The sequence below is a fragment of the Neovison vison genome, chromosome 10 (assembly GCF_020171115.1).
Source record: "Neovison vison isolate M4711 chromosome 10, ASM_NN_V1, whole genome shotgun sequence".
NCBI classification, from domain to species: domain Eukaryota; kingdom Metazoa; phylum Chordata; class Mammalia; order Carnivora; family Mustelidae; genus Neogale; species Neogale vison.
This window is the reverse complement of record NC_058100.1, coordinates 60,778,396-60,795,566: the sequence shown is the minus strand read 5'-3', so window position 1 is coordinate 60,795,566 and position 17,171 is coordinate 60,778,396. Positions and strand designations below refer to the sequence as shown.

Below are 17,171 nucleotides of genomic sequence, written 5' to 3'. Positions count from 1 at the left end.
GGTGGTGTCAGAGATGATAGTTAGGTTTCTGGGTTGTTTGGTTAATGAATGGTGGTTCCATTCTCTGAGATAGGAAGCCCTGAAGAAGGGTCAGGGTTTGTGGCGTCTGGGGACAGATCATGGTTCAGTTTGAGACATGTTGCATTTGGGCTACCTTCCATCCATTCCAGTGGAGATGTCAAGGGAGCAGTTGACTGTGTGTACTTGGGGCTCAGAGAAGCCAGGGCTGAGATGATGCATTTGGAGTTATTATGTGGGTGGAAACTTAAGGCATGGCCACGAGTGAGAGACTGCCTAAGGGAAGTGTATGAAGTGACACAGAATCAGGGCCACAGAACTACAGCAGCTCTGACCCGGAGAGAGGAGGGTGGCTGCAGTGCACACATGGGAATGGTCAGAGTCAGGCTAGAGAGGATGGCAAGCAAGAGATGGCTGTGGGGTGTCACAGATGCTGGAGTAAGAAATGGTATCAAAAACGAAGGAGTAGGTCCTGGTTCAGGGATTCAGGAAGGATCCTGAATTCACCTCTTTACACAGACACACCAAATCTACAGCCACATATGTGACAATTCCCTTGAGAAGACACCCCAAAACTAGCTGATTGAGCCCTACACTTGGGGTGAATGAAGAAAAAAGCCACATCAAAATGGGTAGGAGTGGGTAAGACACAACCTCACCATAAACCCTACCCGTGGTGCAGCAACCCACAATCAGGAGGGAGCTCACAATCCTGAGGTGCTCCCTGAGGAGCAAAGAGTTGGAACCCCCACATTGGGCACCTCAACTTTTAAGACCTGTGCCTTAGCAATGGGCTCCCAAAACAGTTAGCTTTGAAACCAAGGGCTTTGATCCATAAGACCTACAAGGCTACACTGAACTGAGAAACAGTTCTTAAAGGGCTGCAGTCTCGCCACCCTGGGCCCAGCACAGAGGTAGGTGGGTGACTAAGACCTTCAGTGAAGGAGGCCTATTTGCTTATCTTAAAGCTTCACTCTGAGCATCAGGCATCTGATGTAACACACATTCAAGGGCCTACTGAAATGCTGTCTAAAAACAGAGGCTGGCAGATGCTGTCCTCACCCTCTCCCTCTCTCCAGGTATCTCCCAAAAAGGAGCATGTACACTTCTTTGGCACCCTGAATTTTGTGGCTGCCACCCTGGGGTTACCACTAGGTGGCTTGACTGGTGGCCAGAGGGCTTACACGCACAGGTGCCATAGTCCTGTAGTAAGTGGAGGAAGAGTTCTTAACTGGCTCCACCCAGGGCCCAGCCTAGACACAGCAGCCTGAAACATACCTGCAGTCTTTCTGGGAAAGGGGTCTGTTGGTTTGTCCTGGAGCTTGAACCTGTAGTACAGGCTTCTTATTTGGCACTACCGAGATGCTGTCCCCAAAGACATCTCGAGCCTACCAAGGTCCTGTCGGGGGACAGAACCCAGTGGGCACCATCTTGGTGCTCTCCTTCTGCCTCATTCTGGGTCACTGGAATCTTCTGGGGTGGGAGCTTGTGAACTGGTCTGGCACCCTGATTTTTGCATCTGCCACCTAGGAAGATGCCTTTTGACCTCCTGGCTCTGGTGACCTTGGGGGTTTGTACATGTGAGTCCTGCTGAACTGTTACAAGTGGAGAAACCATTCTAACAGGCTGCTTCTCCCCCCAGGGTACAGAGCAGAGCTAGCATACTGAGGTGCACCCACAGTCTGGGAGAATAATGTAAGGGGTGGGGGAGGTTAATCACTTACATGCTAGTTTGAAAGTTAAAAGATAAAAGTAGTAAAAAGAACTGTAAACACAAAATTTGTTAAATGGATGCACAGGATAAAAAGATGTAAACTGTGAACATCAAAGACATAAAATGTGGGATGGAGAAGTAAAAATGTAGAGTTTTAGAATGCATTCAAACTTACACTGCTATCAAATAGATTGTTTAAGTTGTTTTATATGAGCCTCTTGTTAGGACAATGAAAAAACCTATAGTAGATACACAAAAGAGAGAGAGATGTACGGAAAACCATCAGATCACAAAGGAAGAGGGAAAGAGAAGAAGAGAGGAACAAGGGAATTATGAAACAGCCAGAAATCAATTATGATTAATTATTTTAAGTGTAAATGTACTAATTCTCCAAACAGAAGATAAAGAATGGCCCAATGGATTTTAAAAAACCAGGCCTGGGGCGCCTGGGTGGCTCAGTCGTTGGGCGTCTGCCTTTGGCTAAGGTCATGATCCCAGGGTACTGGGATCGAGCTCCGCATTGGGCTCCCTGCTCAGCGGGGAGCCTGCTTCTCCCTCTCTCACCCCCCCTGCTTGTGTTCCCTCTCTTGCTGTGTTTCTCTCTGTCAAATAAATAAATAAAATCTTAAAAATAACAAAACCAGGCCTATCTCTATGCTGCTTACGAGAGTCTCACTTAAGTTGTACAGACACACACAGACTAAAGTGAAAGGATGGAAAACATTCTGTACAAATGGAAACCAGAAGCTGCGGCTGTAATAGATTGTAATAAGAGACAAACAAGGTTAATATTTAATGATAATGCTAACGGGGCCAATAGAGCAAGAGGATATAACATTTGTAAATCTGAACTCAACATAAGGGTACCTAAATTCAGATTAACAGACCTAAAAGAAATTGATAACAAGACAGGAACAGTGGAGGACTCCAACATTGCACTTACATCAATGGACAGGTCATCCAGACAGAAAAAACCAAACCAAAAAAAAAATACACCAAAACAATAAGGAAACATTGGTCTTAATATGTGAGACCAGATGGATTTAACAGGTGTAGTAGAACATTTCGTCCCAAAGCAGCCAACTACACACAACTTCTCAAGTGTTCGTGGGATGGACATTCACCAGGATAGATCATACAAGGTCACAAAACAAGTCTCCGTAAATTTAAGCAGTTTGAAATCATGTCAAGGATCTTTTCTGCCACAATGGGGAAAAAAAAAAAGAAACCAAAAACTAGAAATGTTAGAAAAAGAAAACTGGAAAATTCACAAATGTGGAGATTAAACAACATGCTACTAAATAACCAAGGGCTAGGGCGCCTGGTGGCTCAGTGCATTAATGCATCATGGTCCCAGGGTCGTAGGATCAAGTACCGCATGGCACTTCTCCCCCTCTCTCTGCCACTCCTGCTTGTGCATGCTCTCTCTCAAATAAAATCTTAAACACACAAATACATAACCAAGAGCCAGAGAAAAAGATCAAAGGAGAAATTTTTAAAAATGCCTGAGACAAATGAAAATGGAGATATGATATACCAGAATTTACAGGATATAGCAAAGCAATTAGAAGAGAGAAGTTCATAGCATCACACATCTATTTTGATAAATGAGAAAAATCTCAGTTGAGGAAGTAGAAAAAGAACAAAGCCAGTGCTTAGTAGAAGGAAAGAAAGAACAGAGATCAGGGGCGCCTGGGTGGCTCAGTGGGTTAAGCCTCTGCCTTTGGCTCAGGTCATGATCTCAAGATCCTGGGATCGAGCCTTATATCTGGGGCTCTGCCCAGCAGGGAGCCTGCTTCCCCCCACCTCTCTCTACCTACTTGTGATCTCTCTCTCTCTCTGTCAAATAAATAAATAAAGTCTTAAAAAGAACAGATAAGAGAAAAATAAATGAAATAGAGACGAAAAAGACAATAGAAAAGGTCAGTGTCACTAAAAGATGGTTCTTTGAAAAGATAAAGTTGACAGACCTTTAGCAAGAATCACACACACACACACACACACACACAGAGACTTAAATGAAAGAGGAGATGGTATAGCAGATACCATGGGACAAAGAGACACTATGAACAATTATGCACCAACAAATTGGATAACCCAGCATAAATGTATAAATTCCTAGAAACGTACAACCTACCAAGGCTGTCATGAAGAATTAGAAAATTTGAACAGAATAATTAGTATTAAGAATTTGAATTGGTAATCAAAAACCTCCCAACAAGCAAGTCCAGACCAGCTGACTTCAATGGTGAATTCTATCAAACATTCAAAGAAGAGTTAATACTAATCCTTCTCAAATTCTTCCCCAAAATAAGAGAACACTTCCAAACTCAGTTTACAAGGTCAGTATTACCCTGATATCAAAACCAGACAAAGATGCCGCAGGAAAAGATTACAGACCAATATCCCTGATGAACATGCAGAAATTCTCAGTAAAATATTAGCAAAGCAAATTCAGAAATACATTAAAAGCATGAAGCTCCTAAGAGAAAACATCGGTGGAAACATCCTGGATATTTGTCTCGGCTGTGATCTGTTTTTGGATTTGACACTAAAAACAAAGGCAACAAAAGCAAATATAAACAAGTGGGACTACATCAAACCAAAAGAATTCCACACAGTGAAGGAAAACACCAAAATGAAAAGGCTATGAAATGGAAGAATATTTGCAAATTATGTATCTAATAAGGAGTTCATATCCAAAATACATAAAGAACTTCTACAACTCAATAGCCAAAGAACCAAAACTCCAATTAAAAATGGGCAGAGGACCTGAACAGACTTTTTTCCAAAGACATGCAGATAGCCAACAGGTAATTATCAGGGGAATGCAAATCAAAACCACAATGAGCTATAACCTCACACCTGTTAGGATGGCTAGTATCAAAAGAGAAGAGATAGTTAGTGTTAGTGTTAGTTAGTGTGGAGAATAGGGAACCCTCATGCTCTGTTGGTGAGAATGTAAGTTGAGGCAGCTGCTGCAAAAAATAGTATGGAGGTTCCTCAAGACATTAGAAATACCATATGATCTTGTAATTGCATTTCTTCATATTTATTTAAAAGAAATGAAAACACCCAACTCAGAAAGATGCATTACATCCCCATGTTCATTGCTACATTATTTACAAGACATAGAAATAAACTATTGATGGATGAAGAAGCTGCGATATGTATATACAGTGGAAGATTATTCAGTGGAAGATTATTCAGCCATAAGAAAATGAAATCGTTGCCATTTGTGACAAACAGATGGACCTTGACAGCACTGTGCCAAGTGAAACAAATCATCAAAAGACAAATACAATATGATCTCACTTGTATGTGGAATCTAAACTCATGAATACAGAGAATAGGTTGGTGGTTGCCCAAGGCAGGGGTTGGGAGTGGGTAAAATGAGGGAAGGTGGTCAAGCGTACAAACTTGGAGTTATAAATTATGGGGACGTGATGCACAACATGGTGAATGTTAACAATAGCGTGTTGTAAATTTGAAATTTGCTGACAGTAAATCTTAAAAGTTCTCACCACAAAAATATTGCATCTATGTGAGGAATGTTGTGATGATCTTTTTGCAATATGTACAAATATTATACTATGTCATATAGCTGAAACTAATAATGTTATTTGTCAGCTATATCTCAATTTTACAAAAAGAAGGAGCAGTCGAAAGTAATTATACTCAGTCAAATGGGGACTGAAAATCCCCATTGAATTTATATGGTCACTTGAGTGCTATTTAAGTGGAGGTCTGAAACTCAACTAGACTAGATTAGGAAGTGGGAGCAGATGAGGAAATAGAAGAGTGAGCACATGCAACTCTTTTGAGAAGTATGATGTGAAGAAAGGCGAGATAGAATTCACCAACTAGAGGGAAATGTGGTCTAGGAATGGGTGAGGCTTGTTGGCTGCTCAGGCTTGATGGTGGGAGCTTGATATGCGAAGGGGAAGAGAAATAATTAGTAGAGTAGGCATGAGGGGGTGGGTTGCAAACAAGGGTGGAAAGGATTGATTTGGATGGGAGGAGAAACACCTTCCTAATGAAGTCAGGAGGGGCAGGAGGAAAGGATGCTGCTGGGGTGGGTTCATTGGCTTACTTAGCACAAGCACGTTGAAGGAATTCCCGTCCGATGCCTTTGCGTGCTCTGGGTAGTAGGCATGAAGATCCGTCAAGTGGAGGGGTGGGAAGGTGAAGGTGCTGCGGTTTGAGGCGCATCTGAGCTAGCCGTTCAAAGCCAGAAGAGCAAGGGAGCCAGGCAAATGGTAAGTGTTCGGGGCCATTTGTGATCAATTAAAGTCGATTGCAGTCCACTCCCGTTTGGGCCTTGTGTAACAGCTCTGAGGTATGCAAGCGCAGGCACACTGAGCACGTAGGGCTGGCATCTGCCAGGGCCGCTGTTCTGCCACGGAGATGAGATCAAGAGTGAGAGCGGAGGCTCCGGCAAGAGTGTCATTGAAAGACAACATAATTTCAGGGGGATCAAAAGAAAGAGGCAAAGAAGCAGGGGGTGATGGGTAGAAAGTCATGGGGCTGTGAACTGGAGGTGCCAATGACGTCAAGAAAAAAATGGTGATGTCGGGAGCGCCAAGCAGGCTGGAAGGAGAGGCTGGTGATGACAGGCTCTCGGGGGTGATCTTGGGAGGGGTTGGTTGAAGCGCACTAGAGATGAAAGGGTGTTTAGAGAGTGGGGCGGGGTATTGTGTCAGCCACCAGAATGACGGGGCTATACTCTGGGGAGAGTAGGCCCTCCCTGATAAAAAGCTTTTGTTCATGTTTTTCACACGAGAATTCACATTTATTGTAATGATAGAATTAATATTTATCTTTGTAAGTACTTACTATGTGCTTTTTAAAAAATATTTTATTCATTTGAGAGAGACAGAGAGAGAGAGTGAGCACAAGCAGGGGGAGGGGCAGAGGGAGAAGCAGAGTCCCCGCTGAGCAGAGAGCCTAAGGCAGAACTCCATCCCAGGACCTGGAGAGCATGACCTGAGCCAAAGGTGGACGCTTCACTGACTCAACCACCCAGGCGCCCCTGACTATATGCTTTAAACATATTAACTAACTTAATCCTTGTAACACTCTATGAGGTTCTCACTCTAACTGTCCCCATTTCGCAGGTGGGTAAAGAAAGGCTGACTGGCTACTTGCAGAGTAAATCACAGCACTGAGTGGCAAAGCTTGTAACTGGTTGGAATGAAGGCATCTGACTCAGAGCCTGTACTCTTAAAAATTGACACTGTGTCATGATCCCCTGTATGGCCTGGTGTGGAGAATGGCTGTGGTATTATTTATAGCTCTTGCTGGTTACTCAGTTAATAATGCTTTTATTTTCAGATTACTTCCAAAAAACTGGAACTCAACAAGATCCTTCAGAACCAGTTTCTCCTAAGAAGAAAGAGAAATCAAAGGGAAAAAAGGATCAGACTCACCCTTGTCCAAAAGTTAAGAAGAAAAGGCTTGTGTCCTATGATACAACAGGTAGACAGCTTGTTTGGAAGACATGACATTTTCTTTCAGATAATTGTGTGGTTTTATGTGTTTGAGTAGGACACTGACTTTAGAAGAAAGAGTCTTACTGAATTTTATGTGTTTGGTTGCTTAGAGAACTGTTAGCTTTTTTTAAATCTTCTTGAAAACCCAGAATATCAATAGATTGAAAACCTAGAATATCGATAGATTGAAAAACATAGATTGACTATGTTCTTAATTAGGAACAATCTCTGGAGGTTATGGTTATAGAATTTAAATAAAGTTATATGGCTTTGTTTTAACCTTTTAGTAAAACTTTATGGTATCATTGTATTTAATTCTTTTGCATCTTTTTCTGACACAGGGTTTAACTCCCCAAATAATTCATTTAAACTGATTTTTCTCGTGTTTTCCAGGTTACTTTCTTTATACCTGAAATTCTTATTTATTTATTTATTATGTTACGTTAGTCACCATACAGTACATCATTAGTTTTTGAGATAGTGTTCCAAGATTCATTGTTTGTGTATAACACCCAGTGCTCCATGCAGTGCGTGCCCTCCCTCCTTAATATCCATCACCAGGCTCACCCCCTCCCCACACTCCTCCCCCTAAAACCCTTAGTTTGTTTCTCAAAGTCCATAGTCTCTCATCATTCATCTCCCCCTCCACTCCCCGCCCTTCAATCTTCCCTTCCTTCTTCTAATGTCCTCCATGCTGTGCCTTATGTTCCACAAGTAAGTGAAACCATATGATAATATAACTGAAATTCTTATTTGTATTAGTATCTTAAGTTTGACAGGAAAAAGGAAACTTTTCTATGTTTCACTGATTTACCATGGTCCAAGCCAGATTAGTCATAAAGCTATTGAAATGTAGACTTCTGGGCCCCTCATTTAAACAGGCTTCCTTTTTTTGAAAAGAAGATAGTCACTATTATGAATGCCTCCGATGGCACAAAGCTGACAGGCCTTGTCTCCTCCCCTCCTGGCGAGTGTGAGCCGCAGCTGCGAGTGCGATGGAGCGTTGCTCCTGGACGAGGTCATTCTGTGTGGCATTTCTGAGGTGTAATAAGGTTGTAAGAGGAGGTTTTCCTGGGTGAGCCTGCCCTCATCTGATGAGCCTTTAAGAGACCAGAGCAGTAGCAGATGCCACGCTGGTGTCTTTGAAGGGGAAGATGGCCCTGTGTGGAGAGGGCCCTGGGGCAAGGACCCCAAACTAGACTTCTGTAGCCGACAGTGGTACCTGGGCCAACTGTTAGCCGGAAAACCGGGACCTCAGTCAAGCGGCCACAAAGAAAACGAGTTCTGCCAGCACCGAGGGGAGCTTGGAGCCAGTGTCTCTGGATGAGGCGTCATCAGCCAGCATGTTCATGTCAGCCCTGTGAGACCCTAGGCAGAGGACCCAGCTAAAATTTGCTAGGTATCTGACCTCTGGATGCTGTGCGATAACAAACACCCAGTCTGCAGTCATCTGTTACACGGCAGTGGAGAGCAGGTACCCAAGTAAAGTGAGTAGCTCAGGGCACTCCCCTCTCCGCTCCCTGTCGACAGTTAACAGTAGGACCAACTGACAGTCACACTCACATGGGTGACTGTCCTTTCCATGGATGGTTTTATGTATTGTCTACATTTATATTTGTCCATTGTGGGAGTTTAAAAATTTGTCACATATGTTTTGATGCTCCTTCCTTCAAAAGTCAGAGCCTTACTCCTCTCCCTTTAAATAAAGGCCAGACTTTAGTGACTCATTTCTAGCTAATAATACAGTGGATGTGATAGTTTGCAGTTGTACAAAGTAGAACGTGGTGGAACGATGCCATGTGCCCTCCAGGACGAAGTCATGAAGTCATGATAGGCCTAGAGAGATCCCTTCTCTTGTGTGCTCTCCTGTGACACATGTAGGTGGCCCTATAGAGGGGTCCACTGGGCAAAGAGCTGAGATCTCTGGCCTATCAGCAGGTCTGTGTGGGAGAGCGTCCTCCAGGCCCAGGAGAGCCTTCAGCGTTTTGATTACAGCCTTATGGGAAACTGAGCTACTCACCCGTAGAAATTGTGAAAAAAATTTTTTTGTTTTAAACCTCTAAATTTTACGACAGTTGCTCCCATATTAATAGACAACTAATATAGCCACAAAACATGTGGCATTATTTTATGCAGAAGCACATACCCTGTTGACCAGAATAAGCTGGATGGGGAAGAATACACATGGTACAATTCCACTTCTATAGAGTAAACACTAGGAAAAATTAATCTCTAATCTGAGAAAGCAGGATAGTGGTGACTTTTGTGGGAATGGGCTGAAGTGGTAATAGTAACTGGACAAGGTTCAAGGCGGACTTCAGGAGGGCTGGTGATGCTTTCTTTCATGATGGGTGCGCTGGCTCCAGGCTATATTAATGTCTGAAACACATCAGGCTGTATGCCTACGGATGGTATGTGTACCATCTGTATGTATGTTATACTTCAGTAAAAGCATTGAAATATGTACGATTGTGACATTTTATTGTGTCCTTTTGAGATCATTCATGTTGATGTGTGCTTTTGGAATTTACTCTTTGTCTCTTTCTTTTAAGATGATTCTTTGTCTAGAATGTCCTTTTTTCTCTTTTTGCCCCCCTCAGTCCTTATGTTAAGATTGATATTTATGCAGGTTCTATAAGCTCTCAGTGAGGTCCCTAGTCTGCTGCGACCCTTCTCCTTGGAGCTGACACAGTACTTACCAGCAGTGCGGCTCATTTGACAGTTTTTATATATTATCTTTCATTAGGAAGACACAGTCCTATGGTGGGATAATATCAATTACACTCCGACTCCAAGGTAGCAGAAGTTCTGTTTTAACCTTTTTTTTTTTTTTTTTTTTTTTTTGAGAGAGAGTGAATGAGGGAAGGGGCAGAGGGAGCGCGAGAGTCCCTTGCAGATTCCATGACCAGTGCAGAACCCAACATGGGCTCTGTCTTAATGACCCTGAGATCATGATCTGAGCGGACATCACTAGTCAGACCCTTACTGCCTGAGCCACCCAGGTGCCTGTTTTAAACTTCTTAAAAGAAAGGTTTTATTTTCTTCGTAAAGATATGTGATTTTACCCTTAAATGCTGGAACTCCTCCTTAAGCTCTGTCTTCACTGTCACTCCTGCTGAAGATTCTGTCTGGTGATAGAGCTTTTTTCAAGGCTGTGGATTAGAAGGGGAGGGCACTGGGAGCCCAGCCCAGTGTTCACTGATGAGATTTCATTGCGTCTCTAACAGAAGATAGAGGCTGTGTCTACATTGACAAAATAAATGTCTTTATGCTGCTTTTTTCTCCCCCCATGGTTTTTTTCTGGAAGACCTTCTCTTGAAAGTTGTAATTTCCTGACCTTACTTCTGGTACCTATATTCTTGACTCACCATGAAAGTGGAATACAGGCTAGTCTCCTTGTAGTTCTGATAGAAAGAATTGCTGTCCCGGCTCATACCATGCACCCAACACGCTAGGACCGTGCCTCACTCTGCCATGTTGGGTGCATAATGGATTGTCTCATTTTATTAAATACCTGTAATTTTCTTTCTTTTTTTTTTAAGATTTTATTTATTTATTTGTCAGAGAGTGAGAGAGTGCACAATCAGGGGGAGTGGCAGGCAGAGGGAGAAGCAGGCTTCCTTCTGAGCCAGGAGCCTGACTTGGGGCTTGATCCCACAACCCTAGGATCATGACCTGAGCTAAAGGCAGCTGCTTAAACAACTGAGCCACCCAGGTATCCCTATCTTTGATTTATGAATTAATCTGGCTTTTTAGAAAAATTTCCCCCCAGCATTTTGGAGGATACATACTTTCTCTAAATTTACTACTTATTCTGAAAAATCATTATTTTAACTTTGTCATAAATCACTTCCATTCTCCAATGGTCTCTATCATTTCATTAAATCTGCCAGGTCACCACCAAGAATGGATGCATTAATTTATGCTTTTGCAGTATTGCATAGGAGGAATACCCTGGCCAGCAGTGGATATTTCCTAACTTAATTTTCTGCAAGTCTGATGGGGGAGAATGTTGTAATTTTAATTTGCAATTTTCTGATTACTAATGGGGTTGAATGTTTTTTGGTATGTTTACCGGCCATTTGTCTTTCCTATAAATTGTTCATCTTTATATCAAAATGTTTATTTCTTATGATTGGTAGGAACTCTTTAAATATCTGATGTTAATCCCTAGCTTCTTACATAGGTTAGAGACATTCTAACTTGATAATTATGCTTTAGATTTATTTATGGTGGCTTTTCTGCTTTATAAATTGCTAAGTTTGAAGAAGTCAAATTTATTATTTTTTTAACATGCTTTAATTCTTTTTCAGGAACATATATTTTCTGTAATTTCTGTTTCCACATTTACTCCTATAATTCACCTATAATTTACACTTGCATATAATTGCATAGTTTTTTAAGTGGCTAACTACTTTCCCATTATGATTTATGAACAGCTAATGATTGCTCTACTGATTTGAAATACCTTTTTCTTGCTTACTAGATTGTCTTTTGTAAATGTTCCTATTTCTGGTCTCTACTTGGTTCTACTGATCTGTTTTCCTGTGTTGTAAGCGCACTACCGTGGTTTCGATAGGTGTACGTTGTTATATCCTAGTCTGTATGGCTTACCTCTCAGCTAGACATAAATACTTTGTGGTGTCCCTTATATTAGTGTCTGCACCTCCCCTTCTCTCTTCTCACCTAATATTAACTAGCTTTCCTTTCAATTAAGTATCTTAAACTTCTTTCCTGTATAAGCAATTGATAGGGCCTAGACTAGGGTGAGACAGGTGAGTTGCCTAGAACACAAGTTTAAAAGAATTTACTCTTAGGGTTGTGTAGGTCTGTACACTGGTCCTGACTTTGTTTTATACAAAAGTTCAAATCCTGTTTAGTCCTGAGTTAAGCTGTTTTTATCAGTTGGTGTTTGTGATTTCTAGAGAACCAGAAATCCTGAACAACTTCTTAGCATTGTTAGTTTTGTCAGCATGGTTTCTGGGTTGCTTCTCTTCCCATGATTAGTTTTATCAAGAAAAGCAGAAGGGCTAAGAGGACAAGTTGTAGAGCATGGTGAATAAAAGCCAAGAAAAGGGAATGTTTCAAGAAGGAGAGAATTATTAGCTGCTAAGAGATCAAGAAAGAAGGTCTGAGGGGCACCTGGGCGACTCACTTAGTTGTGTCCAACTCTTGACCTCAGCTCAGGTCTTGACCTCAGGGTTATGAGTTCAAGCCCCACATTGGGCTGCATGCTGGGTGTGGAGTCTACTTGGAAGAAAGGAAGGAGGGAGGGAAGGGAGGGAGAGAGGAAGGAACAAAGGAAGGAGGAGGGAAGTGTATTGCATGAGACTGTTTGGGAAGAATATTTCCACCTTGCATGGTCATCACTTTTTTCCTGATCCTACTGCTTCCACATCATCTTAAGCTTTTATTAAGAAAAGCCTTCTAACTGGCTCTTGTTCCAGGGTCTTCTTGTGACAACTACCTGTGTAATTGTGGAATTAGGCCTTTGTAATCTCTTTTTTAAATGGAAAATATTATTCCTTTTTTCCAGCTTGTATTAAAATTAAATTTTAAGCTATATTTTCTCTTCCAGTTAAATAGTCTTTGTGTAAGTATGAGTTTCCATTTAAATTTTTTCTCTATGTAGAAATATTTGGAATATTTATACATTATCCTTAAGTGATGCCCATACTCACACTTATATTAGATATTTCTTTTTTTATGTTCTAAACCAGAACCAGAGGATGATGATGTGACAAGACATATTATAAGGCTAAGAGAAAAGTTTGGTTGGCAAACGACGTTACCACAGCACTGTTTGGAGCACAAAAGTTCCAAAACTGCAATTCAGAAGATTATTCTAAAGGTATTCTTCTGTTTTATCCAGTTTTGTAATACAAAGGTTAATATTTAAAACTATGCCTTAATCTTAATTTCATTCACTCACATATTGTATTAAAATTAGCCATTACTACATTAATAACAAATTAGCATCATTGTTTCATGGTAAATGCTTATGAAAGCATTGGGCATCACTTTACTTTAACATTGTATCCTTGTTCTTACTGCCTGGTACCCAATTTTCTATCTCATTATCTTTGTATTTCTTTATCCTTTCCTCTTTGGAGAAGGTTTAGCATGTGCAGGGTCACATGCAGAGGGCTCGAGCAGCCATGAGGAGTGAGGTCGGCCTCTGGTGCCCTTCTTCATGACAGAAGATGGAAGATTGGGCAGGATCATAACTACTTTTAGACCCAGGATTCTCAGAAGGCAGTTCCCGGGTAGATCACACCCGCAGAATCTGGGAGCTCATCCACCATACATACTCTCATTTCCACCCCAGACCTTGTGGATCAGAAACTCTGGGGGTGGGGGCGCCTGGGTGGCTCAGTGGGTTAAGCCGCTGCCTTCGGCTCAGGTCATGATCTCAGGGTCCTGGGATCGAGTCCCGCATCGGGCTCTCTGCTCAGCGGGGAGCCTGCTTCCCCCTCTCTCTCTCTCTCTGCCTGCCTCTCCATCTACTTGTGATTTCTCTCTGTCAAATAAATAAATAAAATCTTAAAAAAAAAAAAAAGAAACTCTGGGGGTGGATAAGTGGTCCATACTTGATGAAGCTCTCCAGATGATTCTGATGCACAATTAAGAACCATTGTTCTAGACCAGGGGCCAGCTAATTTTTTCTGAGAAGTGTCAGGTGGTATTTTAGGCTTTGCAGGCTCTCTGATCTCTGTTGTTATTACTCAGCTCTCTCACTGTAGGGCAAAAGCAACAGGAAACAGATATAACCAAATGGGTATGGCTTTGTTCCTATGAGACTTTAGTTATAGAAATAGGCACTTAGTTCTGGCCAGAGTTTGCTGATCCCTGCTCTAGACTGTTACCAGGAGGAGAAATGGTCTTTGGATCATTGTCAGAGACAGCATTAATGTAAAGCAAGGAAACATGCATAATGGAAGCAGAGTTGCCCAGTTTTGCATCTCTGTTTATGTGCTCACTGTGTGGTTTTGGGCAAGTTCCTGACCTCTCTGAGCTTTAGCTTCTTTGAACTTAAATTAGAAATAATAGTACTTAACCTTAGAGAGCTGTGAAAATTAAATGAAGAATGCAGGTGGCCTGGTGTCTGGCATGTAGCAGGCATGGTGGCTTAGAAAATACATTGCTGAGCCAGATGTTGGACTCACTGATAATGGAGGTTTCATTTGTTTATAAAGAAAGGATTGAGAATACGAAAAACTACTTGCTTTTAATTGAAAACCAGTAATTTCGTTGGAATATATTATGCTTCTGGTAAGTGGATGATTTAATTACATACATGACCCATTTGGATAATTGTGTCTACATTAAGTTTCTAGTATCCTCAGGGCACCTGGGTGGCTCAGTGGGGTAAAACTCTGCCTTTGGCTTAGGTCATGATCTCAGAGTCTTGGGATCGAGCCCCACATCAGACTCTCTGCTCAGTGGGGAGCCTGCTTCCCACCCTCTCTCTCTGTCTGCCTTTCTGCCTACTTGTGATCTCCCTCTCTCTGTCAAATAAATAAATTTAAAAATCTTAAAAAAATTTTTTTCTAGTATCCTCAACTTCCTGTAAGTAATTAGAACAAAAATGGCTCAAGTGGCCACATAACTGTAACCAAACCATGTACTATACAAATCATCACCTGAGGCTTATTTCATTTTACTTGTAGTTTTAAACTCATTTCTTAAGGTTTCCAGGTTCATATCCTCTCAGTGGTCAAAAGAAGACCGTGCAGGGCACCCGATGGTGCAGTCAGTTGAGTGTCTGACTCTTGGTTTCTGCTCAGGTTGTGTTCTCAGAGTCATGGGATTTGAGCCCCATGTCAGGCTCTACGTTCAGTGGGGAGTCTGCTTGTCCCTCCACTTGTGCCCCTCTCCCCCAATAAATAAATCCTAAAAATAAACAAGACAGTGAGCACCTGGGGCAATTAGGGAGAAACAGTGACATTCTTCAACGAGGACACAAACTGTTTTAAGAAGTAAAACTGGGTCTGAGATTTTAAAATTCCAATAATGAGAAAGTCTCAAAGGTGAAAAACATAAATTTCATGTAAAATATTTTCTTAATACGAAGTGGCTGGTTTCTCAGGAATGGCTGGTGAGTAAGAAAGAGGCTCCAGTAATACCGCAGAATCTCAGAACACAGCTTCAGTGTGACTCGCATTTTCATCTCAACCTGCCCTTCCTGTCTTTGTGACTTTCCCCAAATTGCCTCATTCCTCAAAATATTAACTTGTGCATCTGTTTAATGAGCTAAAATAATCATAAACCCTGCGGGTACTTTAAAAGATTAAATTTAAGAGATTAAATTCTGGTGAATAATGTATATGAAACACTTATTACTTATCAAATTATTTATTACTTACTTCACAAATAGTAGTTATTATTATAATACTAAGCCACCATCATTATCAAAACAAATGATTAACATGCTCCAAAAGCTTCTGATGTTGGCAGACAGACTGACTGGCAGTGGGGCATGTGTGTTAAAGATACGTTGCCAAGTTCTTTGTGTGAATAAGCACACATTAGGAGGCACATAGAGGAGTTTTTGTGAATGTTGCTTCACCACAGTGTAAGAATGAAAATTACATATTTTAAATATTTCATAAGATTGATCTTGCGGAACTTTGGACATAATTTGATGTTAGCTTTCTTCAGTGATATTACTCTTAATTTTAATCTAAAATTGTTTCAATTAACTGAGTGACCTGTTGTTCAGCCATTTTATTACTTCATTTGGTCAAGTTAATTAAAATTTTTTTTAACCTCAGGAACCTTTAACAGATGATGGAGAATTTGTATATTGCCTTCCTCGGAAAAATCGTCAAATTCTCGATAATCCGTATGATCTTCAGGTGGTCTCTGCCCACAGAGCTAGACACTGCAAAAAATTTTGGATTGTTACTGCATCATTTATCTCAAAGGTAAGATAGAATATGTGTTTTCAGCTTTTAGAATCATAATGGAAAAATACTATTCAATTTAGAATATCTTTGCGTGTAATGACCAGGTAAACCTGGTCATTTGAGGGATAGTTTATGTTTAAGATATTATTTGGGAGAGGGGCACGTGGGTGGCTCAGTGGGTTAAGCCTCTGCCTTCAGCTCAGGTCGTGCTCTCAGGGTCCTGGGATTGAGCTCCGCATCAGGCTCTCTGCTCAGCAGGGGGCCTGCTTCCTCCTCTCTCTCTGCCTGCCTCTCTGCCTGCTTGTGATCTCTGTCTGTTAAATAAATAAATAAAATCTTTAAAAAAAAACTTCTCTGGGAGAAATTTAACAGCAAGTTTTTCTCTCTTTTTTTATAGAGATAAAGGTTTAAGATTCAGTTTTAATAATTTTTTTTAAAGATCCATTTATTTGACAGACAGAGATTACAAGTAGGCAGAGAGTCAGGCAGAGAGAGAGGAGGAAGCAGGCTCCCCGCCGAGCAGAGAGCCCGATGCGGGCCTCGATCTCAGGACCCTGGGATCATGACCTGAGCCGAAGGCAGAGGCTTTAACCCACTGAGCCACCCACGTGCCCCTCAATTTTAATAATTTTTATCTCAAATACTTATTAAGTGTAGTTTTTTAAAAAATATTTTATTTATTTATTTGACAGACAGAGATCACAAGCAGGCAGAGAGGCAGGCAGAGAGTGAGGAAGGGAAGCAGGCCCCCACTGAGCAAAGAGCCCAGGACCCTGAGATCATGACCTGAGCCAAACGCAGAGGCTTTAACCCAACTGAGCCACCCAGGCACCCCCAAGTGTAGTGTTTTTTTTTGTTTGTTTGTTTGTTTTTAAAGAAAACTAGACTACAGGGATTTGCTGACATATAGGAATTATAATAGTTAAAAGAAAAAAGCCTTTTCTCAGGTTTGTCAGAAACTTCATTGCCAGATGTATAAACCCCCTATTACACTCTTATATGACACTCTGATACTTATCGCAAGTTGTAATTATAGAA

General features: G+C 41.4%; 1 protein-coding gene across 1 annotated transcript in view; it reads left to right on the top strand.

Annotated features, from left to right (window-relative positions):
- The window catches only part of DNAH14 (dynein axonemal heavy chain 14), a 161,325-nt gene that overhangs the window by 111,317 nt on the left and 32,837 nt on the right, over positions 1 to 17,171 (top strand). The window contains exons 4-6 of the mRNA XM_044267422.1: positions 7,106 to 7,210; positions 12,945 to 13,075; positions 15,999 to 16,151. Coding sequence (XP_044123357.1) covers positions 7,106 to 7,210; positions 12,945 to 13,075; positions 15,999 to 16,151 — 389 coding nt within the window. The remainder of the gene's footprint in view (positions 1 to 7,105; positions 7,211 to 12,944; positions 13,076 to 15,998; positions 16,152 to 17,171) is intronic.